This window comes from Nicotiana tabacum, chromosome 22 (genome assembly GCF_000715075.1).
Source record: "Nicotiana tabacum cultivar K326 chromosome 22, ASM71507v2, whole genome shotgun sequence".
Classification (NCBI taxonomy): Eukaryota; Viridiplantae; Streptophyta; class Magnoliopsida; order Solanales; family Solanaceae; genus Nicotiana; species Nicotiana tabacum.
The window spans coordinates 45,252,063-45,278,144 of NC_134101.1; the positions used below are offsets into that span (position 1 = coordinate 45,252,063).

Below are 26,082 nucleotides of genomic sequence, written 5' to 3' on the forward strand. Positions count from 1 at the left end.
GAGCTCTGTTCACTAAGTTGGATGTTATTCGTCGCTTATGCTTGTTCAACGTTCGTCTGAGTTATTGTACCTGTTCTTGGAGACTCATTTAATTAAAAATTTTGCATTAAAGATTTATTCTTCCCTCTGTTCTTTTTATCTTATTTCATGTGATTTTATTTATTTGCCTTTAAACTTTTTAAATAATAATGTAAGTTAACACTATTTATTATTCCTCGACTTGCGGGCGCAGTCCGTAAAATTTTCTGGAAAGCTTTTATGTGAAAAATGGATTAAAATATGAATTAGAGCTTTAAAACTCAACTGAGTTGACTTTGGTCAATATTTTGAGCAAACGGATTTGGATCAGTGTTTTGATAGTTCCGGTAGGTCCGTATGTGAATTGGGACTTGGGCGTATGCCCGGAATCAAAATCCGAGGTCCCTAGCCCGAGATATGGAATTTTGATGAAAAATTAAAAGTTTAAGATCAAATAGTGACCGGATGTCGAATTATGTACAAACAACCCAGAGATAGAATTTTGATGATTCCAACAGCTCCGTATGGTAATTTTGGACTTAGGAGCGTAATCAGAATTTTATTTGGAAGTCCGTAGTGGAATTAGGCTTGATATGCCGAAAGTTGAATTTTTGGAAAGTTTGACCGAGGGGTTGACTTTTTGATATCGGGGTCGAAATTCGATTCTGAAAATTTGATTACCTCCATTATGTCATTTATGACTTGTGCGCAAAATTTGAGGTAAATCGGACGTGATTTGATAGGTTCCGGAATCATTTGTAAAAATTAGAAATTTCAAAGTTCATTAGGCTTGAATCTATGTGTGATTCGTGTTTTTAGTGTTGTTGGATGTGATTTCAAGACTCGACTAAGTTCGTATGATGATTTAGGACTTGTTGGTATTTTCGGACGGGATCCCGAGTACCCCGAGTGCGATCCAGATCGAAATTGGATCAATTTTTGGACTTAGGCAAATTCTGAGATTTGAAGCTTCTGGTGTCATCGCACATGCGGAAGGACTAACCGCAGGTGCGGACTCGCACAAGCGAGTTGTGGCTCGCAGAAGCGAACGAAGGGCTGCCCAGTTGGAGCCGCAGATGCGGCTCATGATGTGCAAAAGCGTAGTATGAGTACACCACAGCGGTACCTAGTAAGTGCCAAGCCTAATCTCGGTAGAGTAGTGACGAGGTCAGGTGAGGCCCTACTGGAATATAATAATGGCATAGAAAAATGTTTAAACAATTTAATAAGATAAAATGACTATGGAAATGAATCAAGTAATATGTCACATTTAATGACACTAAATAATTACAAATAATATCTCGTGGAATCAAAACAGAATTTCTTTCAACTTTATGAAAATCACAACAATTAATTGAAGGTAACTATGGCCATAAATCAATATCATCAAGGGCACTACCGAGGTACCGCCTCGTAATCCCAAATCATGAATACATTCACAATATCTCATTTCCTTATCTCACCGTGGGAGCCTTCACAATATATTTTAAAGAAAACATTTTTTTTCCCGAAATAGCATCCCGCGTTTTAGCCATCCTTATCACACCGCATGACTTCTAGTAGTTCCCTCCTACTAGCCACGCGTATCAAGCCACCCTTATCTCACCGCATGCGTTTCAATACCCAGACCTTATACCACCGCATGGGTATCAATATCACAATTTGTACCTCAAGTGCCCAAATATTTTAATTTGCCAAAATAAATCAACGATATTTTGCACAATAAAGAGCTCACGGATCATGCCAATATAATCATCAATAATATTTTTCCACAATAAAGAGCCCACGGCTCCATCACAATGAGTACAAAAATCTTACGAAAATATTCAGGAATAAATAATTTAGCAAAATAATATTTCAAAATCTTTAATACGTTGCTTCAATACCAAATTTAAAGTGTCAAATACTTCATATTAATAATATTTAATTTAAATAAAATCAATTTCAAATAATACACAAAATAAAAGAAACTAAGTTTCAACCAAACAGGTAAAATAATTAGCAGGAAAAGGTCAAGCAAATTTAAAGTATACAAATCAAATCAATGATGGGGAATATAACAAGATTTAATAAATTAATTAATATGCAACATCGATCTTCACAATTTAAAAACACAATCCTTCACATTTAGTCCGTGTACACACTCGTTTCACAATTTAAAAACATAATCCTTCATATTTAGTCTGTGTACACACTAGTCACCTCGTGTACACGACTTTCATCACAATACAATTAATATCAATCCTAAGGGAAATTTTCCCCACACAAGGTTAGACAAGTCACTTACCTCGACTTGCTCTAATTTAACCAAGTAGTATGTTTTTTCCTCAATTTTCTGATTTCGGTCGACTCGTATCTAGTCATAATTAATTCGATACAGTCAACAAAAATTATAGAATTAATTCTGTAAGAAAATACTATATTTTTCAATAAAAATTCGAAATTAACTCAAAAATGGCCTGTGGGGCCCACGTCTCGGAACTTGACAAAAGTTACAAAATATGAACGCTCATTCAACTACGAGTCCAACCATACCATATTTACAAAAATCCGACATCAACTTGACCTCCAAATCTCAAATTCTCATTTTGAAATCCCTAGGCCCAAATCCTCTTATTTCACCTCAAAAACATGTAATCTATTCGAAATATTCAATGATAATCCAATATAATTGACTAACAATGATCACATGTGACTTACCTCAAGTTTCCCCGTAAATTCTCTCTGAAAAATCGCCCAAACCCGTGTTGAAAATGTCCAAATTACAAAAATATCGGAACCCCTCTGGTTTTGTAATCTTGTAAGTGCTTTCGCACCTGCAGACAGAATTCTCGCACCTGCGGTCCCGCATCTGCGGTGACATACCGCATATGCGAAAATTGCTCAGCCCAGCTGCCTTCGCTTCTGCGAGCTTTGGACCGCATCTGCGCCTTCGTAGGTGCGGAAAATTCCATCGCACCTGCGGAACTGCCCGTATCTGCGGCTCCAACTGGGTAGCCCTTCATCCGCTTCTGCGAGCCACAGCTCGCTTGTGCGAGTCCGCACTTGCGGTCAGTCCTTCCGCACGTGCGATGACACTAGAAGCTACAAATCTTAGAATTTGCCTAAGTCCAAAAATTGATCCGATTTCGATCCGGATCGCACTTGGGGTACTCGGGACCCCGTCTGAAAATACCAACAAGTCCTAAATCATCATACGAACTTAGTCGAATCTTGAAATCACATCCAACAACAATAAAAATACGAATCACACATAGATTCAAGCCTAATGAGCTTTGAAATTTCTAATTTCTACAAATGACTCCGGAACCTAACAAACCACGTCTGATTTACCTCAAATTTTGCGCACAAGTCATAAATGACGTAACAGAGGTACTCAAATTTTCAGAATCTGATTTCGACCCCGATATCAAAGAGTCAACCCCTCGGTCAAACTTTCCAAAAATTTAACTTTCGGCATGTCAAGCCTAATTCCACTATGGACTTCCAAATAAAATTCTGATCAAGCTTCTAAGTCCAAAATCACCATACAGAGTTGTTGGAATTATCAAAATTCCATTCCGGGGTCGTTTGCACATAATTCGACATCCGGTCACTATTTGAACTTAAATTTTTAATTTTTCATCAAAATTCCATATCTCGGGCTAGGGATCTCGAATTTTGATTCCGGGCATACGCCCAAGTCCCAATTCATGATACGGACCTACCGGAACGGTCAAAATACTGATCCGAGTCCATTTGCTCAAAATGTTGACCAAAGTCAACTTAGTTGCATTTTAAAGCTCTAATTCATATTTTAATCTATTTTTTCACATAAAAACTTTCCAGAAAATTTTACGGGCTGCACACGCAAGTCGAGGAATGATAAATAGTATTTTTCGAGGTCTTAGAATATATAATTAATTATTAAATTCAAAGATGACATTTTGGGTCATCACATTTTCCACCTCTAAAACAAACGTTCGTTCTCGAACGGAGTTAGAAAAAGTACCTGAGCTGGAGAATAAGTGTGGATATCGGCTACGTATATCATGCTCGGCCTTCCAAGTCGCCTCCTCGACCGGATGACCCCTCTACTGAACCTTCACGGAAGCAATGTTCTTTGACCTTAGCTTTCGAACCTGCCTATCTAAAATAGCCACTGGTTCCTCAACATAAGATAGATCCTTGTCCAACTGAACCGAACTGAAGTCTAACACATGAGACGGATCACCGTGATATTTCCGAAGCATAGAAACATGGAATACCGGATGAACTGCAGAGAGACTAGGTGGTAGCGCAAGTCTGTAAGCCACCTCTCTAACTCTTTCAAGAATCTCAAAAGGCCCAATATACCTAGGGCTCAACTTTCCCTTCTTCCCGAACCTCATCACACCTTTTATAGGCGAAACCTGAAGCAATACCCACTCACCAACCATGAATGCAACATCATGAACCTTTCAATCCACATAACTCTTTTGTCTTGGTTGGACTGTACGAAGTTGATCCTGAATCAACTTAACCTTATCCAAGGCATCCTAAACCAAATCTGTACCCAATAGTCTAGCCTCACCCGGTTCGAACCAACCCACTGGAGACCGGCACTGCCTACCATACAAAGCCTCATACAGAGCCATCTGAGTGCTTGACTGGTAACTGTTGTTGTAAGCAAACTCCGCAAGTGGTAAGAACTGATCCCAAGCACCCCCAAAATCTATCACACACGCACGAAGCATATCCTCCAGTATCTAAATAGTGCGTTCGGACTGCCCGTCCGTCTGAGGGTGAAATGTTGTACTCAACTCTACCCAAGTACCCAACTCACGTTGTACTACCCCCCTAAACCGTGAGGTAAACTGTGTACCCCGGTCAGAGATGATAGATACCGGTACACCGTGAAGTCTGACAATCTCGCGAATATATACCTGAGCCAGCTGCTCTGAAGAGTAAGTAGTAATCACAGGAATGAAATTAGCTTATTTGGTCAGCCTATCCACAATCACCCAAACTGCATCAAACTTCCGCTGAGTCCGTGGGAGCCCAACAACGAAATCCATAGTGATCCGCTCCCATTTCCATTCTGGAATCTCTAACTTCTAAAGTAATTCACCCGGTCACTGATGCTCATATTTCACCTGTTGACAATTTAGACACCGAGATACATACCCCACTATGTCTTTCTTCATCCGCCTCCACCAATAGTGCTATCTCAAGTCCTGATACATCTTTGCAGCACCCGGATGAATGGAGTACCACGAATTGTGAGCCTCCTGGAGAATCAACTCACACAAACCGTCCACATTAGGCACACATAGCCTACCCTGCATCCGTAATACATCGTCATCTCCAATAGTGACTTCCTTGGCATCACTGTGCCGAACTGTATCCTTAAGGACAAGCAGATGGGGGTCATCATATTGACGTTCCCTGATACGATCATAAAGAGAAGACAAAGAAACCACGCAAGCCAAAACTCGACTCGGCTCGGAAACATCCAGTCTAACAAACTGGTTGGCCAAGGCCTGAACATCCAAGGCTAAAGGCCTCTTTGCTACTGGTAAATATGCTAAGCTGTCCAAACTCTCCGCTTTACGACTCAAGGCATCGGCCACCACATTGGCCTTCCCAGGATGATAGAGAATGGTGATATCATAATCCTTAAGCAACTCTAACCATCTCCGCTGCCGCAAATTAAGATCCTTATGTTTAAACAGATGTTGTAGACTCCGGTGATCGGTGTATATCTCACAATGGACACCGTACAAATAATGCAGCCAATTTTTTAAGGCATGAACAATATCTGCTAACTCCAGGTCATGTACAAGATAATTCTTCTCATGCACCTTTAACTGTTTGGATGCGTAGGCAATCCCCCTACCGTCTTGCATCAACACTGCACCGAGACCAATACGCGATGCGTCACAATACACAGTATAAGATCCCGTACCTGTAGGTAATACCAATATTGGGGTTGTAGAGTCTTGAGCTTTTGGAAGCTCTCCTCACACTCCTCGGTCCACCTGAACGGAGCACCCTTCTGGGTCAATTTGGTCATAGATGCAGCAATAGAAGAGAATCCCTTTACAAATCGGCGATAATACCCAGCCAAACCAAGGCAACTCTGGATTTCTGTAACTGAGGACGGTCTGGACCAACTCTACACTGCTTCAATCTTCTTTGGATCTACCTTGATCCCCTCGCACGAAACTATATGACCCAGAAATCCCACTGAATCAAGCTAGAATTCACACTTTGAAAATTTTGCATATAACTTCCTTTCTCTCAAAATCTGAAGCACAGTCCTCAGGTGTTGTTCATGATCTTCACGACTCCAGGAATACACCAGAATATCGTCAATAAACACAATAACAAAGGAATCAAGATAGGGCTGAAATACACTATTCATTAAGTGCATAAATACTGTTGGGGCATTGGTCAGCCTAAAAGACATTACAAGGAACTCGTAATGACCGTACCGAGTCCTGAAAGTAGTCTTCAGGATATCTGGCTCCCGAATATTCAATTGATGATAGCCTGAATATAAGTCGATCTTAGAGAATACTCTAGCACCTTGAAACTGATCAAATAGGTCATCAATACGTGGCAATGGATACCTGTTCTTCATGGTAACCTTGTTCAGCTGTCGGTAATCAATACACATCTACATAGAACCATCCTTCTTATTTACAAATAAGACATGAGCAACCCAAGGTGATACACTGGGCCGAATGAAACACTTATCAAGCAACTCTTGTAACTATTCTTTTAATTCTTTCAACTCTGCTGGGGCTATATGGTATGGTGGAATATAAATGGGTTGAGTGCCCGGTAACAAATCAATGCCAAATTCAACATCCTTGTCGGGTGGCATACCCGGAAGATCCGCTGAAAATACATCAGGAAAATCCCTTACTACAGGAACTGACTCTATAGTAGGAGTATCAATACTAACATCTCTCACATAGGCCAGATACGCATCACACCCCTTCTCAACCATTCGTTGAGCTTTAAGAAATGAAACAACCCTGGTAGGAATATGATTCGAGGTACCTCTCCACTCTAGCCGCGGTAGACCTGGCATAGCCAACGTCACCGTCTTAGCGTAACAATCAAGAATAATGTGATAGGGCGACAACCAGTCCATGCCCAAAATAATATCGAAATCCACCACACTGAGCAATAATAAATTAGCTCCGATCTCAAAACCATTGATAACAATTAAACACGATTGATACACACGGTCCACAATAATAGATTCACCCACGAGTGTAGATATATAAACAGAAGAACTCAAGGAATCACGTGATACGCCCAAATACGGGGCAAAATAAGATGACACATAAGAATAAGTGGAGCCTGGATCAAATAAGACTGACACATCTCTATGACAGACCGGAATAATACCTGTGATAACCGAATCGTATGCAACAGCATCTGTCCTAGATGGAAGGGCATAATATCTGGCATGTCCTCCCCCTCTAGGGCGACCTCTACCTGCCTGACCTCCACCTCTAGCTGGATGCGCAGGTGGAGTGGCAATTGGTGCAGTAATCATGGCCTGAGAAGCTTGAGGACCCTGTGGAATAGGTGGGGCCTGAGAAATCCATGGAGGTGCACCCCTCCTAAGTATGGGGAAATCCCTCATGATATGACGAGTGTCACCACACTCAAAACAAGCCCTCAGAGGATGTGGCTGCTGAGATTGGCTCGGGCATGATCGACTAGACTGTCCGCTGAAAGCACCCCGTACAGGAGGTACAGAAGACACTGGTGGTGCATAATATGGAACCTGAGGTCTGGGAGTAGTCGGAATACCACTGGAAGCTGGAAGTGCTGAATGAATAGAACGGCTCACATAACCTTTACCATGACGGGCTGCAACTGGGGCACGCGAATTATTATATGTGCCAGAATCTAAGGGTCTCTTAGCTTCCCTCTCCCGAGTCCGCATACCTTCCAATCTCCTAGCAATTGACACCACTTGTTGGTATGTGATGTCCATATCTAGCTCTCGGGACATACTGTATCTGATACTAGGGTGAAGACCCTCAATAAATCTGCGAACCCGCTCTCGAACAGTAGCAACTAAGGCTGGTGCATGCCTAGCCAAATCACTGAATCAGATCGCATACTCTGACACGGTCATAGAACCCTGGCGCAACTGCTCAAACTCTGCGCGCCATGCATCTCTAAGACTCTGAGTAACATACTCCCTTAAGAACATATCTGAAAATTGAGTCCAAGTAAGTGAAGCTGCCTCAGCTGGACTATCCAACTCATATGCCCGCCACCACTGGTAGGCTGCTCCTCTAAACTGGAATGCCGTGAAAGAAACCCCACTGAAATCTACAATACCCATAGTACGAAGGATACGGTGACATTCCTCCAGAAAATACTGAGTATCCTCTGAAGCTAAACCGCTGAAAGTGGGAGGGTGGTACTTCTTATACCTCTCGAGCCTGAGCTGCTCCCCCTCTGAAACTGTTGTCCTAATCTCAGGCCGAACTGGGACAACTGGCTGCACTGGTATAACCTCTGGGGCATGGTCAACTTGGGCCCATGGTTCTGGAGTACGGGCAGCGGGAGTCTGTGCTCCTCCCCCGGCCTGAGATGTGGCAGGGTAAGTGGAATTAACCCTGCCTAAGCTAGAGTGCCAAACATGCTCAAAAACTAGGAAAGAGTCTCCTAAAGTGCAGGAGTAGTAACAGGCGTCTCAGGTGCCTGTTCTCCAACTGGAGCTACTGGTGGCTCTGGTGCAGCAGCTCGTGCAGGTACTCTGGCTGCACCATGCGGTCTTCCTCGGCTTCTAGCTCGGCCTCTGCCCCAGCCTCTTGCGGCTCCAACATGGGGCGCGGGTGTCTGATCATCAGATCCAGTTGTGCGTGTCCTCACTATCTGTGAGAGAATAGAAAGACAATTGTTTAGAACTTTGAAATCAACAAAGTCGCATGATAAGGAATCAAAGAAGTGAATATTTTCTAACAGTTCCATAACCTCTCGAAGATAAGTACAGACGTCTCCGTACCGATCCGCAAGACTCTACTAAACTTGCTTGTGACTCATAACACCTATGAACCTAGTGCTCTGATACCAACTGTCACGACCCCAAATTTCCTCCGTAGGAGGTCGTGATGGCACCTAGTCTCTAAGACTAGGTAAGCCTATCAATGCGGAATAATCATAAATATCTGAAATAAATAAACTACAATTCAAATAATTACAACTTCCAAAACCCGGTAGAAATAATTCACAAGCTTCTAAGAATTTTATTCTCAATGTTTCTATATATCAAGGTCTACAGAAAAATAAGGAAGCAACATATAAATGATAGAAGGGGACTCCGGAGTCTGCGGACGCTGACAGATATACCTCGAAGTCTCCGTGCGCAGGTAACTCACTGCCGTCTAGGCTGATAAGATGTACCTGGATCTGCATAAAAAGATATGCAGAAGCGTAGTATGAGTACACCACAGTGGTACCCAGTAAGTGCCAAGCCTAACCTCGGTAGAGTAGTGACGAGGTCAGGTGAGGCCCTACTGGAATATAATAATGGCATGAAAAAATATTTAAATAATTTAATAAGATAAAATAACTATGGAAATTAATCAAGTAGTATGTCACATTTAATGACACCAAGTAATTACAAATAATATCTCGTGGAATCAAAACAGAATTCCTTTCAACTTTATGAAAATCACAACAACTAATCGAAGGCAACTATGGCCATAAATCAATATCAACAAGGGCACTACCGAGGTACCGCCTCGTAGTCCCAAATCATAAATAAATTCACAATATCTCATTTTCTTATCTCACCGCGGGAGCCTTCACATTATATTTTAAAGAAAATATTTTTCCATGCCATTATTATATTCCAGTAGGGCCTCACTTGACCTCGTCACTACTCTACCGAGGTTAGGCTTGACACTTACTGGGTATCGTTGTGGTGTACTCATACTACGCTTCTGCACATCTTTTTGTGCAGATCCAGGTACATCTTACCAGCCTAGACGTCAGTGAGTTACCTGCGCACGGAGACTTCGAGGTATATCTGTCAGCGTCCACAGACTCCGAAGTCCCCTTCTATTATTTTTATGTTGCTTCCTTATTTTTCTGTATACCTTGATATATAGAGACATTGAGAATAAAATTCTTAGAAGATTGTGGCTTATTTCTACCGGGTTTTGGGAGTTGTAATTATTTGAATTGTAGTTTATTTATTTCATATATTTATGATTATTCCACATTGATAGGCTTACCTAGTCTTAGAGACTAGGTGCCATCACGATATTGGGGTCGTGATATTTTTATCTTATTTCATGTGATTTTATTTATTTGCCTTAAAATTTTATAAATAATAATGTAAGTTAGTCCTTAAATGGTATATACTTAATCATGTTTTTGGAAATATGGTATTCAAACTTGCTTTAAAGTTGGGAAGATTTGGACCCTAATAAATTTGGGCTTCAATTGTTGGGTTGTAGGGTATTGTTATATGATGGTTTATTTATTCAAATATCTAAAATCATACACTTCTTCCACAAGTAATTCCATAATTCATGGCCTTCATAATAATCTCAAACTTAGGAAAGAAACAAATCATGAATGCGCTAGAATGTTTTAGGTGTACTCTTAATTAATTGAATCATCGTGATTATGTATATGTTCGCGTGACATAATTACGATTCCCAAAACTAAAATCAAGGTATGCGTTCGCACAACTTTGGGCGAAACAACCTTAAATATAATAAAAATGTTATTAATTGCGTGCACGTACACGTGACATCATTTTGGCACAATAAACAAAATAGATTCACACACGTGATTCTTTTTCAAAGATAATTCCATATTTTAATACAAAAACGGATAGATAAAACACGAGAACCAATAAATCATAGTTTATCTAAAATTAATTCAAGCCAAGTTGTAGTCAATAAAGTGATCGTGATAGAATCACGAGATTCGGGGAATGCCTTACACCTTCTCCCCCGTCAACAGAATTTCTTACCCGAATTTTGTTTTCGCAGACCAATAATAATAGAGTCAAACCTTCATTTGACTAGGGATTCAAATAAAAGGTGACTTGGAACACTCAAAAAATTAAATCCAAGTGGTGACTCTGTAAATAAAATAATTCATATTCAAATTTGTCACTTTAATTAAAAAAACTCTCTAACCCATAATAATCCATAACACATATATCTTTATGGGGTATAAAAGGGGTGTGATAGTTAGCCGTATCTGTGAGTTGCTATTAGAAAGTATAATAAATTTCCCTCATGTTGCTGAGATAGTTTATGGGGCAACCAATACATCTACGCTCAGAACCACGTCATTAAGCTTGACTGACATCATTAGGTGCTTTGTCCTTTTGGAAACATCTCAAATTACTGCACATCTTTACCATGTTATCTTGAACAAAGTGGTTATTCTCCGGAAGCTAAGCAATATTAATGAAACCAAGTCTACACTACTCCAAGCTGCCAACCAAACTATGATATTGTTCCTAATCGTTTTTGTCTCGCGTAGCCATGGAGTTAGTTCTCGAAGTTTTCCTCTTGACTTGAACCTTGAGGACAGAGTTCTTTTTGTGGGCGAGAGTATTGTTGTGACTCAGTATGGGATTATGGGCTAGAAGTGTGCAACAAAGCTGATGCAACTGAGAGTATTGGGCCTGAAGCTAAATTGAGAAGAGACCCAATGACTAAACAGTCGAATAGAATGCTAGGCCATTATATTTGGAATCCAGGGAGAATACAGGGCATGCAAATAATGTTAAGTTTCGATTCAAGTCTGTGCTTCTCGTCTCCTCTTCTGAATCTGTATCTCATCCTCTTTCTTCTTAGCTTGCGATTGTAGTTTCTTTTCGCATCTCATCTCAATTCAGTATTGTTTTCTATTGTTCTACGGATATTTAGTTATTGTAATTTCGTTTGGTGAGTTAATACAATCAATTGGTTTGGGTGTAATATCGGGTTTGTTACATTGGGCATGAAAATATATAAAAAGAGGCTATTTTGGTACACTACGATTAGATACTATGTCTTGAGAAATCAATCCATTTAGCATTCTTTTAGGAGCATCGCTCATTTCTAGAAGTCACTTCTATATAGGTAACCTCTTGTATGTTGCTCACAACCAAATCAATACATGCTCTCCTCTTTCCTCTCGTTTTTTCGTATATACTTATCCTTACATGGTCAATTTTAACTAAATAACGTCATCTAAAACATTCTTTATCCCTTTTTTATCATTTTTTTAAATCATCATATTGTTACATTTGTGGATAGTGCATATGAAGATTTGCGAAAGACAATCAAATTATCCTATTTTATTTGTTTGTGTGTTACTTGAGAATAAAGATAAAGGGTTAGGTAGCCGAGTGTTGTTCTTGTTTGTAGCAGTAGCTTTGATACATCATTTAGTGTCCTTCGTATTTTTTTATATCCCTAGACTTTTGTTATTACTTGGTGCTGCCTTTGTTTCGATTTTCTGATTACATTATTTAGTGTTAGTTTTATATTTTTGCTTCAGTTGTCAGATTGATTTGCTGGTTATTTTCCCTCCTCTTTTTCCTTCCTGAGCCGATGGTCTATTGGAAACAACCTCTCTGTCTTTTTAAAGGCAGATGTAATGTGTGCATACACTCTATCCTCCCAAACCTCACTTGTGAGACTACACCAGGTATGTTGTTGTTCTTTTAGTGGTCAGATGTGATGTAAATCACCCATTGACAAGTTTATTGACTCTGTTTCCGCTAATAAGAAATTAAATGTTGGGCATGAAAATATTAAAAAAGACTTGCTCAACTCCATCATTCTGGAAAAGTGACTAATCATGACGTGCAAGAGTTCTGAACTAGCTTTTTCTCCCCTTGTATCGGTGGGAAAAAGATGTCACAGGTGAAATGTTAGTAAGCTGACAAAGCATGAGACGTAGTACAATGGCGTAGTGACAAGTGGCACGCTCGATTAGCGAAATTAAGAATACAAGGAAAGTACGAGGGAAACACCCACGAGATAGTACAGAACAGAGGATCGGGCCTGAACAGTTGTCAAAGAAGAAGCGTGAACGGAATGAATAAAGATCAAAAAAAAGGAAAGATACATGAACCAAAAATAAATAAGGAAGGCGAATAGGAGCCGTTGTAAGGCATTTATAACTACAAATGTGCCAGTTATGGTTATCATTGATGACGGGCAATCAATACAATTAATGCTCATAATGAATTCATTTTAAATAGGAAAAACGTTATGATTGTACACCCCTATATAAGGATAAATAATTTTACTTGTAAGGACAAGTTCCAAGTACTACTGAAATATATTTTATAATTTTTTGCTTTATCAAAGTTTTCTACCTTGATTTTAGGGATTGACCGTCGTTTCATTCCCTATTTCTTTCTGTCAATTTACACTATTGCTTTTGTTATTTTCCCAAATAGGTTACTGGGGAAGTGAAGTAAAACTTGGTTATCAGTAACCCATTTTCTTCTAAGTATAGGCTTTGACTGAAAATTCTATTTTTTGGTTAGACACCCCTTAATTCGGAGTCCCTTAAAAATTGCCAAAAGATACGGCAGATAGAGAGCAACCATATGCACAAACGACCTCAAGTATAATCAACAAAGGAGCAATAGTAGCCAGATTCAGATATAGCTCCTTGCAGTTGTCTACAAGGTTTGCTCGAGTGCTCCTGAATCGTGGATTCATTCATGTCCGGATATCCTTAATTTGACCTTACATGGGCTATTAAATGCTCGCCAGAAGCAGATCGGGGTTGCCTAGAATTTATAAGGTGCTGTCTTGACATTAGGCTTGCAGGATCCAGGCTTTGCCATCTGAACCTGTATAAACCTGCCATCTAAGAACTTGACGGCAAAGGAAATTCTCAGATATTGATGTGCAAATGGATCCAAATCAGGAGATAATGCATATATATTTTACCTTTCCATTCATCTCTTGGACAGCAGATTGTGCAGATTCTTTATCGGGAAACCAGATATATGCAAACCCCAACGGTTGCTTACTTATCTTATCTGTTATGATTTTGACTGCAACACAAGGAAACCAAAGTACAATGTTCTTAGCATGAATAATGCAAATCCCAACAGTTGCTTAGTTTCTTATCAATTACTATAATTCGACTGCAATACAGGGAGGAAAGAAAAAAGTATGAGCTTCTTAACACGAATAACTATCCACCAGAAGTCTTTATCAAGAAAAAAGAGAAGACAAAAATGTATATAGAAATTCCATGATAAAGTATGCACCTCGGCTGACATCTCCAAATTGTGAAAATACCACCTTTAATCTTCCCTCTGCTGTAGATTTTGCTAGTCCTGCATTAATCAAAATTCTCAAATGTAACACCCAAACAAGGAGGAAGAGTATCGTCATCAAAGGCTTAGATAAACAGAAAGCTTTTTTATAAAGTTCTTGATCCATTTGCTGTTGACTGCTGTCTGCTCAGACCATAGTTACATAAGGAAAAGACTACTAAGCACATAACTAATATATCAGAATCTTCATATTATTTCAGTCAATAAGAGCTTGAAGGTTCTCAGAGTATAAGATGATATCAATTTTAAAAACTTTCCCCAAACATATAGCTCTCCTCAGTAACATTTATTTGCATGTATGTAGCCTTTATGCAGCTCAACAGAACGTCCTTTTCAGGGTTAACTGCTATACTACCCGAACAAATTATATGAAAATCGCCGAGAGACCCTAAAGATATGCCTGACCAAGTTTTCTCTCCTTATATGAGCTGCCATTAATCGGCTCTAAGAGCAATTGAAGGGTTTTTTTCACATACCACTAACTAAAAGGGCAACTCGGTGCACAAGTCATCCTGCATTCACGCAGTGTCCCAGAAAGGGCCGCACCCCAATGGATGTGATGTAGATAGCCTATCCATGCATTAGTGGCTGCTTCCATGGCTCGGAGTCGTGACCTAAAGTCAGACGCGGACAATTTTACTGTTGCTCCTAGGCTCCTCGTCTTCACATACCACTAACTAAATCGCAGAATTGGAAATGATGGCACGGAATTGACAAAATATTCAAGCATTCATTCACTATATCCCCAAGTTCATATTTTCCCAACTACAAGAAAATATAAGGTTTAGTGCTTCCTTAATGCACTAATAATTCTTTTATCTATCCTTAAATGCACTAATAATGATCATCATTGAACTAAGCTATTGCAACGAGAACTCTGATAGATAAAATCGATTGAAGGGAAATTTCTCAGCGTACCTTTCAGGAATATAATTGTAGTAGAATTTGCAGTATTATCTGGTTCAGCTGATGAATCCGAGCACTTGGGTAAATGAGGTTTCTTCTGAGACAGGTCAATCGAAATGCGCGGTGTAAAGTTTGAAACTTTTTCGGAACTAAGAATGGGAGGATATGGGGATTTGAATGCTTTTGGAATTGCAAATGATGCGAAGGAAATTGAAGTTAAGGTTTTATTACAGGGTGAGCAAAACAGAGCCATAACGAAACCCTATTTGGGAATATACGGTCGAACCCGCTTCAGTTTTTGCTCTTGAAAGAATGGTATTTGGACGGGCTGGACTTTAGAGGTTGTCGGACCAATTTGAATTTTCATTTGGGCCCAGCGGACAAATGATCTGCTATTTGGGACTTTTTTTGTATATATACGAAATTTTAAAATTTAATTACCCGGTTTATCTAAAAAGAAATATTTAGAGAAAGTAACTAAATTTTTTTATAAAATATATACAAATTCGATTAAAATCTATAATTTATCTACGACTTAAATATGATTCTTTTCGTAGAATCCGATCAGAAACTATAATTTTCGTACAATATATATACAACTTGTATAAAATTATGCTAGTTATATATATTTTGTATGTCAAATCTACACTCCACATACAAAATATATGCAATTTGTTTATGACTTCTTCTTCGAATTTTTTTTTTTAAAGATCACCATTTGGTGGAGGGTTAGGCAAACCCTACATTAAGGGTGGCAAGTGGGCCGGTCCAGGTCCGGGACCGCGGGCCAAACGGGCCAGGACCATTTGGCCAGGTTTTAGTGGGCCTGGGCCGGTCTCGTGGGACGGTCCTATGATATGGGCCCACCAGGCCCGGGACCATTTAGCCCGCCAAGGACCGGGACCGGATCGGTCCCTTAGCGGGCCAAACGGTCCCAACGGCTATCTTTTTTTAAAATAAAACAACGGCTATTTTAAAAAAATAAATAAATATAGCCGTTGGACTGTCAAAAATAGCCGTTGGCTATTTATAAAATAGCCATTTAGCCCCCCCAAACTTTGTTTTAATTCCAAACTTTTTATAATTATACTTTTCCCTATTTTCAACTATAGATACCCCATCATTCTTTCATTTTTTCTTACAAAATCATCAATCTATCACAATCTCTCTCTAATATATTATATATATTATACTATACTATACTATATGTACATCTTATATAGCTTATATACTATACACTTAGTATATATATACTTTTTAGTAGTAACATGAAATGACCAAAGTATGGTACTTTTTAGCTAGTATAAATATGGAATGATAGAATATCAAGTTTTAGCTCAACTCAGTTTTAGTTGAAACTGTAATCTGAGTTGAGCTAAAACTTGATCTTCTATCATTCCATATTTATGCCAGCTAAGAAGTACCATACTTTGGTCATTTCATGTTACTACTAAAAAGTATATATATATCGATATAAGATGTATATATAGTATATATATATATATATAAGCTATATTCGATAAGCTATATATACATCTTATATACTATATATAAGATGTATATATAGTATAGTATAGTATATATACTAAATGAGATGTATATATAGTATAGTATAGTATAGATATATATATATATAGTATAGTATAGTATATAAGATGTATATATATATATATATATATATATATATACATCTTATATCGATATACTATATATACATCTTATATACTATATATATTCGATATTAAATATTGAATATTAAAATTTAGGATGTTAAATAAAATTTAGGTCACAATTCTATAATAAATTTTACAAAGCATTGCCTTAGATATTTTTTTTAATATCCTTTTGTCTCTAATATCTATTTAATTTTTTTTAAAAAAAATATATGTTGGGCCCATTTAGCCCGTTTAGCCCGCAGGCCGGAACCGTTTGGCCCGGGACCAAACGGTCTCGGTCCCGGTCCCGGGCCGGTCCGAGACCAAACGGTCCCGGTCCCGATCTCGGGACGGTCCCTACAAAAAGCCCGTTTAGCCCGGGACCGTTTGGCCCGTTTAATTTTGGACCGGCCCGGGACCGGCTCACTTGCCAGCCCTACCCTACATGTAGATTAATAACCAAAATGAGAAACATACAACAAAAGAAACCAAATGCCTATGTTCCTCTGTGAAGTAGAAAAGACTGGACATGCCTAATCCAATATCAGTTAACACAAAAAATGACCAGCTATATTAATACTATTATGATTGCAGGAAGTGAGTCCTCCATGTACATGTAATGCTATGACTTTTGAGCTTACAAAAAATGTACAAACACAGCATATATACAATCTAACTATCATCCTACTCCATCTAGTCACAAGTTCTTCATTTCTGATCTCCTAGATCAAAATAAAGGCATTTGCCTCCTATCTATTTGATATACCCCTAAAGTCTCCCTAGGCACATCTTGGACATTGAGGAAGATGTTAGCATTAGGTAGAATATCCAATGTAGCACCATATTTTGATAGTGTGTCTGCCACTGAATTTCCTTCTCTATAGCAGTGCTGGACTTCAATTCGATGATTCTAAATCTTTTTCATCTTTAGAATATCATCATGAATCTCCCAAAAAGTTGAAGAAGATCCATTAAGCATATTAACAATCAATAAAGAATCCATTTCTAGAATTACATTGTGAATCCTATTGAAGGCAATCCACTCAATTCCAAAAAGTGCAGCTTGTGTTTCAGCCGTATTGTTAGTGCAGAAGTGAAGACCCTTGGCATATGCCATGACAAGCTTTCCACTGTTATCCCTAACAATACCCCCAATACCGGCCACTCTTTTCATAACATTATTACTCCCATTCGTGTTAAGTTTCAGTCTACCTGAAGGAGGAAGTGACCACATCACTTTGAGAGCTTTAATTGGAGGTTTAAAGCCTTACAGGAACCTGTAAATTCCAGTCCAGTCGTCTTGCCATTTGATTTCCTTGTAGTGAACTTTAAGAAGCACGATTATCAGTGATTGCACTCGATCTAGCAAACTTTGTACAGAAGCATATGAACCTTCATATTTGGTTGCACACATTTATTCCAACAACTCCCAACAAATAATTGAAGGAACACATTGGAGAACAAACCCGTGCACCTCGTTCAAAGGCTTAATGAACCACCATTCCATCAATGTATGTTTTAAGTTGCTTGAGATAGTAATACCTACGCTCTGACTGAAATATTTCCATACATATTGAGCTTTCTAGTTTGAGAAAAAGATGTGAGCAATATAGTCTACTTGTGCATCTCTACAACAATAGCATTTAGAAGGGCCTTAAATGCCTAACCTCCTTCTTATCACTTCATCAGTTGGCAATCTCCCTCTCAAAAACCTCATCATAAAGAAGGATATCTTAAATGGGAGTATTTTATGCCATATTCTTTTTGAGGACATGGAAGAGATTTTAGTTTGTCTCAACGCATGAAAAGCAGTTTTACAAGAAACTTTACCATCCTTGGATGGTTTCCAAATAGGCCTATCCAGTTTGTTATCTTCACCAATTTGGACTTTCTTGATCTGCTCCAAAATGTGATTTGGTAGTACTTGTCGAACCTCCTGAAAGTTTCATGTCTCACCATCATAGACCTGTTTTAACTGTATTTTGCTTGGCTAAGGTCCTTGAGCCACAAATTTAGCTAGCGATCCCAGTTCAGACCAATCATCCCACCAAAAAAAGCATTCTGTTCCATTAGTATTCCAAAGGATAAGGGGTCCTACCACATGTTTAATCTCCATAAGTCTCCTCCATAAATGGGACTACCCGTACCTCAACTTCTTAGCCACATGATGTATCCTTTTGCAGTACTTTTCCTCAATACACTCTCTCCACAAGAATGTTGTGTTTTCAATCCCCACCAATTTTTAGCAGCAAAAGTAAGACAAATATCTTGTATAGATCTAAAGCGAGCACCACATTCTTCCTATGAGTAGCACAATGACTTCCATGAAAACTAATGGTGCTTTGGTCTGCCTTCAAAATCTACCCAGAAAAAGTTACTGATAACATTTTCAATATGATTGGGTGTGGTCTTATGAGGGTCTACTGCAGCCATGATGTGCATAGATAGAGAATACAATACTGATTTGACCAAAATAGCTCTTCCTCCGGCAGATATAAGTTTATTGTTCCATCCATGCACTCTATTGGTCACTTTGGTAATCATATCATTAATGTAATATACTTTCTTCCTTCCTACATAAATAGGTGCCCCCAAATATGTCATAGGAAAGTGTTTATGTTGAAAGCATGTCATCATCTTAATTTCCTTTATGAAATTTTGTGATGTCTTTGGAGCAACCAGGAAAAAAGATTTCTCCTTATTTATGAGTTGTCCAGAGGTCTCTTCATAAATTTTCAAGTTGAGCATCATCAATCTAATGGATTCCAAATCTCCAAATGTGAAGAGAATGATATCATCAACATATGAGAGGTGTGTTATCACTGGACTATGCTTATCAACAGTATAAGGTCTGAAATAAGCATTTTTAGGCAACTTATTCATCAATTGAAAGAAGCTTTGCACAAATAACAAACAAAGAGGGAGACAGTGGGTCACCCTGGAGAAAGGGGGTCACCTTGTCTAATCCCTCTAGATGAGTTAAAACAATCTTACCTAGTTCCATTTATGTTGATTGAGTACCAAATATTTGATACCAATCTCCATATCATAAGATCCAAATCTTGTTATTTTTATTGGCAAAACAAAACTCAAAACCAAGCATTCTCTTACATTTTTGGATTTTCCTTCTGTTGGAAAAGGGTTCCAACAAAATAATAAAAGAAACTTTGTTGGACAACTTAAGTGATTTTAACCTTTCAAAAGCACCAAGGGTCCTAACACCCCTAATGTTCTAGACTATTGACTTAATCATGGAAAGTTGATACTGAAATGTTCTTAGCTGACTTGGCCTGAGCCCCGGTATTATGAATACTTTGGTTATTTCTGCCTCCACCTCCACCTCTTTGTCTTCACCCTCATCTTCCTCTAACATTAGTAACACCCCCTGGGGATAAATGATGTTGTTTTGTAATATCACCAAGTTCCTGATCCACATTAACATTATCACCAAATTTCTGATCTTCGAGTTTCAATCTGAAATACTAACTAAAATAACCTTGAATCTCCACCAAATTCTCTCAAATTTAAAATATTCCCAATTATTTGCAATTACATCTAACCAAACAAATAATAATTTTGCAAAATTTAATTTTTAAATTCAAAGCTTTGAAGATTTTAATGGTTGTCAATGGAGTTTAGACTCATGATTTCATGTTCTGTTGGCCCTTAAATTTAGCCAACATCCAAATTAGCAAAAATCGGAGAAGATTTTGAAGGTTATTTCATATTTTCTTATGAAAAAACTGAAAATTCAAGGAGTCTGTTGAATTGTTCAAATAGCTAACCCGGTTAATTCTATATTAGTTTGAAAGATTAGTGCATTAATATATTTTATAACTATTTTGGAATATCTTATCTATATTTTGTGGATAGGTTTCTAACTTGAAGCGACAACAAAGTAACGGAGCAACCAAAATTTGAGAACAAATAGCAAAGGCAAGAAAATGGGAAAGATTGGGGTCTAATACATTACTTTGTATATAAATGGTAAATTGTATATTAACTTGTAATTAAGTTAAAACTTATATTGAGGGTAAATAAGCACCAAAAGTAGTATAGAAAAGTAAAAATCATAAATTTGTTTACAATAGAGATTGGAAAAGGGTGATTTACAAACAAAAAAAGATCTTTCGCTCCAACTATCTAGATTGTGATCCCGTTGAGAAATATTCTGAGAAAATAGCCTTCACGCCAGAATTTGAAAGCAAGCTGCTAACGATCGCCTAATTGTTATGGTGATCGTCAAAATTTCTAATAAAAAATGTTGGTGATCACGTCAAGATTTCTGGCCAAATCATAGTGATCACTATAATTCTTATGGTGATAGTTAGAATTTCTAGTCAAATTCTGTCGATCAGCCATAAGCATCTTAGGGTGATCATCATCAGAATTGACCACTAACCCGACAAAACCATTAAATTGTTTTAGTATTTGTGGCTGAAATTTTATCATGCATGTACAAATAACAGGCGAGACTAATAAATCAACATATATATTCTTTATCGTGGCCAAACAATAAACAGTAGATGCGCGGAAGGTCACTCTGCGCATATTCACTCTGAATGATAGGCTCAATTTTTTATTTTTTGTAAATTCCATAATTGTGCTACCGTAGACAATAAAATTGCGTCAAGAAATTAATCGATACCGAAAATATTGCAACAATCGTAGTATTTGATTTCGAGTAATTTGCGTGTTACAATCTCTATGATTCCTCTGATTCTACCTTTCCAATATAAATCCAAGGGCCTTTGAGCTTAATCTTGAATTTGACTTTGATTTATCCATTGCGAATACTTTGATTGTTGCCACGAATTGTATCACGAACAAGTAGCCTTGATCTTGAACGCCTTATATTTAATTTGACTTCGTTCTTGATCTTGAATACTTGAAATTTGTGTTGAAGTGCTTGAATGCTTGAACACTTGCAGTTAATAGAGAATTGTGGCCTTTGATCCACGAGCTCCCTTGTGTCTTCTTGTTATAACTTCTGGTCTTTTTTTCTGGGTTATGAAGACCCATATTTATAGTTGTGGAAGAGAAGAGTTTTGATGAGAACAAACTCATTTCGACCAATCAGATTGAAGCGTGACAAGGCCGCATTTGATTGGCCAAAACATGTCACTTGCACATGTGCCGCAATTTCATTGGCCCTTCAATTTGACTTGGCATGCCTCATCATTTTGATACATGGCATGATCCCATTGGCTCGTCTGTTTGACTAGACGTGCCACACCATTTGACACGTGGCACCAAACTGGACCTCTGGGTTCTAATGAAGTGGGCTCATCACTCTTAGCCCAATTAAATTGGCTAGCCCAATAAATTTAGATTTACTTATTTAATTCATATATATTGGAATAATATAATTAATCTAATCATATTGGCCCATAATATTTATTTAGACTAACATATATTTAAAGTATAGTCAAATTTTTTTATTGGATTTAAATTCAATAAAATTTGCATGTCAACAAATGCCCCCTACTTCAAGGCTTGTCGGAGTTTTAAAACCCCCTTTTTTAAAGATTAGACTTGAAGTATTAACGGAGCATTAAATTTAGGGTTCGAGTCAAGTAGAGGCCGTGCTCACAATTTGTTCCTTGAGACTGAGAATATCAATCCACATTCGTATGAGAACAATGCCAAATTACTTCAGCAAATAATTCTTGGCACTTGAACCACGAGTGCCAAAGATCTTCATTTTTCTCCTTTATTAGCAAAATAGTACAACAATAGTGGTTAGGCTAGAAAAAGTCAAATTCACGTGTTGTATCCTTAATGCATTCGCGTGACATCTACTTTGATAATTTAATTTGCTTTAGACTCCAAGATAGTTACATCTTTGCCAGCGATCTCCTACATTGAATTAAATTACTGTCGCCGCCTCCACTAGCCAAATCCTTGTAGCAAACAATATGTAGCAATGTCCCACATCGTAAAAGCCCTCTCCATAGACATCCTTAATCATCTATATAAGGTGGCGTATTTTTTCCTTCGTTGAACACCAATTCACAATGTTTTGACGATTGCGGAGCATCACTGAAGGTAAAAATATTTTCTTTTCCATTTTTTTTATTGTTGTTTATGTCTCCCATTTTTTGTAAGTCAAGAAGAGAAGAGTCATTGAGTGCCAAGTTGATGGGCAACTTCATGACGTTCCATAGAAGGATAAATTCATCACGGCATATAGATGATCAAATCCTCAACAACTTATAGAAGGCCAAATCCTTCGTAACATATAGATGGACAAATACATTTCAATACATAGGCGACAAATTCACATCACCATATAGACAGACAAATCCACATCAACATAAAGACGAACAAATCCATATCACCATATAGACGGATAAATCCACATCACTATATAGACGGACACACCCACATCAACATATAGACGGAAAAATCCATATCAACATATAGACAAAAAAATTCACATCACCATATAGACAGACAAATCAACATCAACATATAGACGGATAAGACGGACAAATCTACATCACCATATAAACGGACAAATCTGAATCACCATATAGAAGGACAAATTCTCATCACCACATAGAAGGATAAATTTTCAACAACATATAGAAAGATCAACCCGCAACAAGATTTGCTTAAGGTGCAAAGGAACTTAAATGTCCATCTTAATCTTGAAAAATAACAAATTCTTTTAAGGGCAAACCCATGAAGAGGCCAACTTAAGGTACAAATGGACTTAAACGTCCACCTTAAGATTGGAAAATTATAGTTCCTTTTAAGGACAAACCTGCGAAGAGGCCAACCTAAGGTGCAAAGGGACTTAAAAATCCACATTAAGATTAGAAAATTAAAAATCTTCAACCCGAAGTCTTGGTGGACTTGACGGCTAAGACATGAACACTTGGCAAACATTGAAGATTTGGAGGACTTTGCAAACATCAACTTGGAGACCGATAAACTTGAAGATTTGACGGACTTGAAGACTTGGCAGACTTCGATGCTTTATCTAGAAGAGTGGTGGACCTTTAAACTTCAACTTGAAAAATTAGCAGACTGGAAAACTTCAACTTGAAGCTTTAGAAGGCTTGAATACTTCAACTTGAAGATCGGTGAATATGAAGGCTGACGGACTTGAAGACTTCAACTCGAAGACTTTGGCTCGAAGACTTAGAGGTCTTAAATACTTCACTTTAGCGACCGACGAATGCTTGAATACTTCAACTTGAAAACCGGAAGACTTGAAAACTTCAACTTGAAAAATTGACGGACTTAAAGACTTCTACTTGAAGACTTAGAGGGCTCAAACATTTCAACTTGAAGACCGACGAGCTTGAAAACCGACGGACTTAAAGACTGGACAGACTTTGAATACTTCAAACTGAAGGCGTAGCAGCCAAGACGAATTCAACTTGACTTGGCATTAAATACTTCAACTTGAAGTTTTGGCCTTCTACTAAAAGACTACATCCATCCATCAAAGATGCCAATTTTCTACGGAGACTTATCCCCATTGAACCATCAATCTTTGATAAGGCACAAAGTTCAACAAAGGAATATATGTAAGCCCGATTTTTTTAAGTCCCAATCAAGTTGATTATATTCCATCATGTTTCATTCGAACAATGATTAGGGCAATATATATCTTTTGAACTCATACGACTGAACTTAGAATGAAACTCTAAGCTGCCTACGTACCTCGGTAAAGAGGATCAAGTCATACAATAGTTCAGAATGGGTGAGTTTTTTTAATGTCCTAACTTTATCCTAAGTTGCATTTTTCGAGGTTTTCAACCTAACGGTCTTTTTTATTATTATTTTTGAGCCGTACACAATTTAAACGCATGCGGTCTAGGAGTGTAGGAATATGCAGTTTAGTCTCATGCATCAAGGAGCATTGCAACTTGAAGATTTTGCTCAAATTTGAAGAGCTTCATGACACGCGGTTTATGCTCGTGCGTCCAGGAGCGTTGTAACTTGAAGATTTAGCTTATTATTTGAAATGTTTTGAAACTTGAAGACTTGATCAACTTTAAATTACTTTAAAACTAAAAGTTCAACTCTAATTTGAAGAGCTTCGTGACTTGAAGATTTAGCTCAAAGTTGAAGAGCTTTGCCACTTGAAGTTTGACTCGAATTTGAAGAGCTTTGTGACTTGAACATTTAGCTCGACTTTGAAGAGATTTCGACTTGAGTCTTTGCTCGAATTTGAAAATCTTTGCGACTTGAACACTTTGCTCAAATTTGAAGAGCTTTATAACTTGAAAACTTTGCTTGAATTTGAAGAGTTTTACGTCTTAAAGATTTAGTTCAAATTTGGAGAGTTTCGTGAAATACAATATAGGCTTATGTGCCAAGAGTCATTATGACATGCAGTTTAGGCTCGTGCGTTGAGGAGCATTATAACTTTTAGTTTAGGCTCGTGCATTGAGGAGCGTAGTGGCATGCATAGACTCTTCAGTTTCATTCCCAGATGAAAACTTGCCTCATCCTTTCTTTCTTGTTCTTCTTCTTCGTCGTAAGGCTCAAAGACAGGTAGCCATTGGTCGACACTTATAGACATATTTAGTTCCATATCATGAGCATAAATTGTTAGTTCTTCAAATATTTTGGGATTTATGCCTTGTAAGATATAGCGAAAACCCCAATGCATGCCTTGAATGCACATTTCGATGCCAGAAGTTTCACTAAGGCGATCTTTGCAGTTGAGGCTTAAGCTCCTCCAGCAGTTGATGAAGTCAATAACTAGCTCATCCTTTTGTTGATGAGCGTTTGTAAGTTCTATCATGCTTACGATGCGTCTTGTGCTATAGAAACGATTAAGAATCTCATGCTCTAACTGCTCTCAACTATCAATGGATCCAGGTTTGAGATCTGTGTACCAATCAAATGCATTACCTTTGAGAGATCAAACAAACTGTTTGACAAGATAATCGTCGTACGTTCCAGCATTGTTGCAAGTTTTAACAAAGTGCGCTACGTGTTGTTTCAGATTTCCCTTGTCGTCAAATTGTTATAACTTAGGAGGTTGATAACCAGCATGCATCTTCAAGTTATCAATTCTTTGCATATACGGATTTGCATATGTGTGATATAATTTGGACGACGACTTAGGTTTATCTTTGATAGCTTCCATGATAAAGTCCTTCAATTTCTCAACGGGAATTAGACCTTTCGCGGAGACTTAGATCTCCTTAATTATCG

The 26,082-nt window shown here is 38.1% G+C and overlaps 1 protein-coding gene across 2 annotated transcripts; it reads right to left on the bottom strand.

Moving 5' to 3' along the window:
* Positions 1–13,598: 13,598 nt before the first annotated feature.
* LOC107789147 (organelle RRM domain-containing protein 1, chloroplastic) lies at positions 13,599–15,545 on the bottom strand. 2 transcript variants are annotated; one of them, XM_016610921.2, is made up of 4 exons: positions 15,257–15,545; positions 14,270–14,338; positions 13,944–14,050; positions 13,599–13,860 (listed from the first exon to the last, which is right to left on the bottom strand). In XM_016610921.2, the coding sequence occupies exons 1-4, from the start codon at positions 15,495–15,497 to the stop codon at positions 13,726–13,728; spliced, it is 552 nt and encodes a 183-aa protein (XP_016466407.1). In that variant the 5' UTR covers positions 15,498–15,545; the 3' UTR covers positions 13,599–13,725. The 2 variants fall into 2 exon arrangements, with proteins under 2 accessions (XP_016466407.1, XP_016466408.1); XM_016610922.2 differs by having other exon boundaries at positions 13,599–13,867.
* Positions 15,546–26,082: the final 10,537 nt, after the last annotated feature.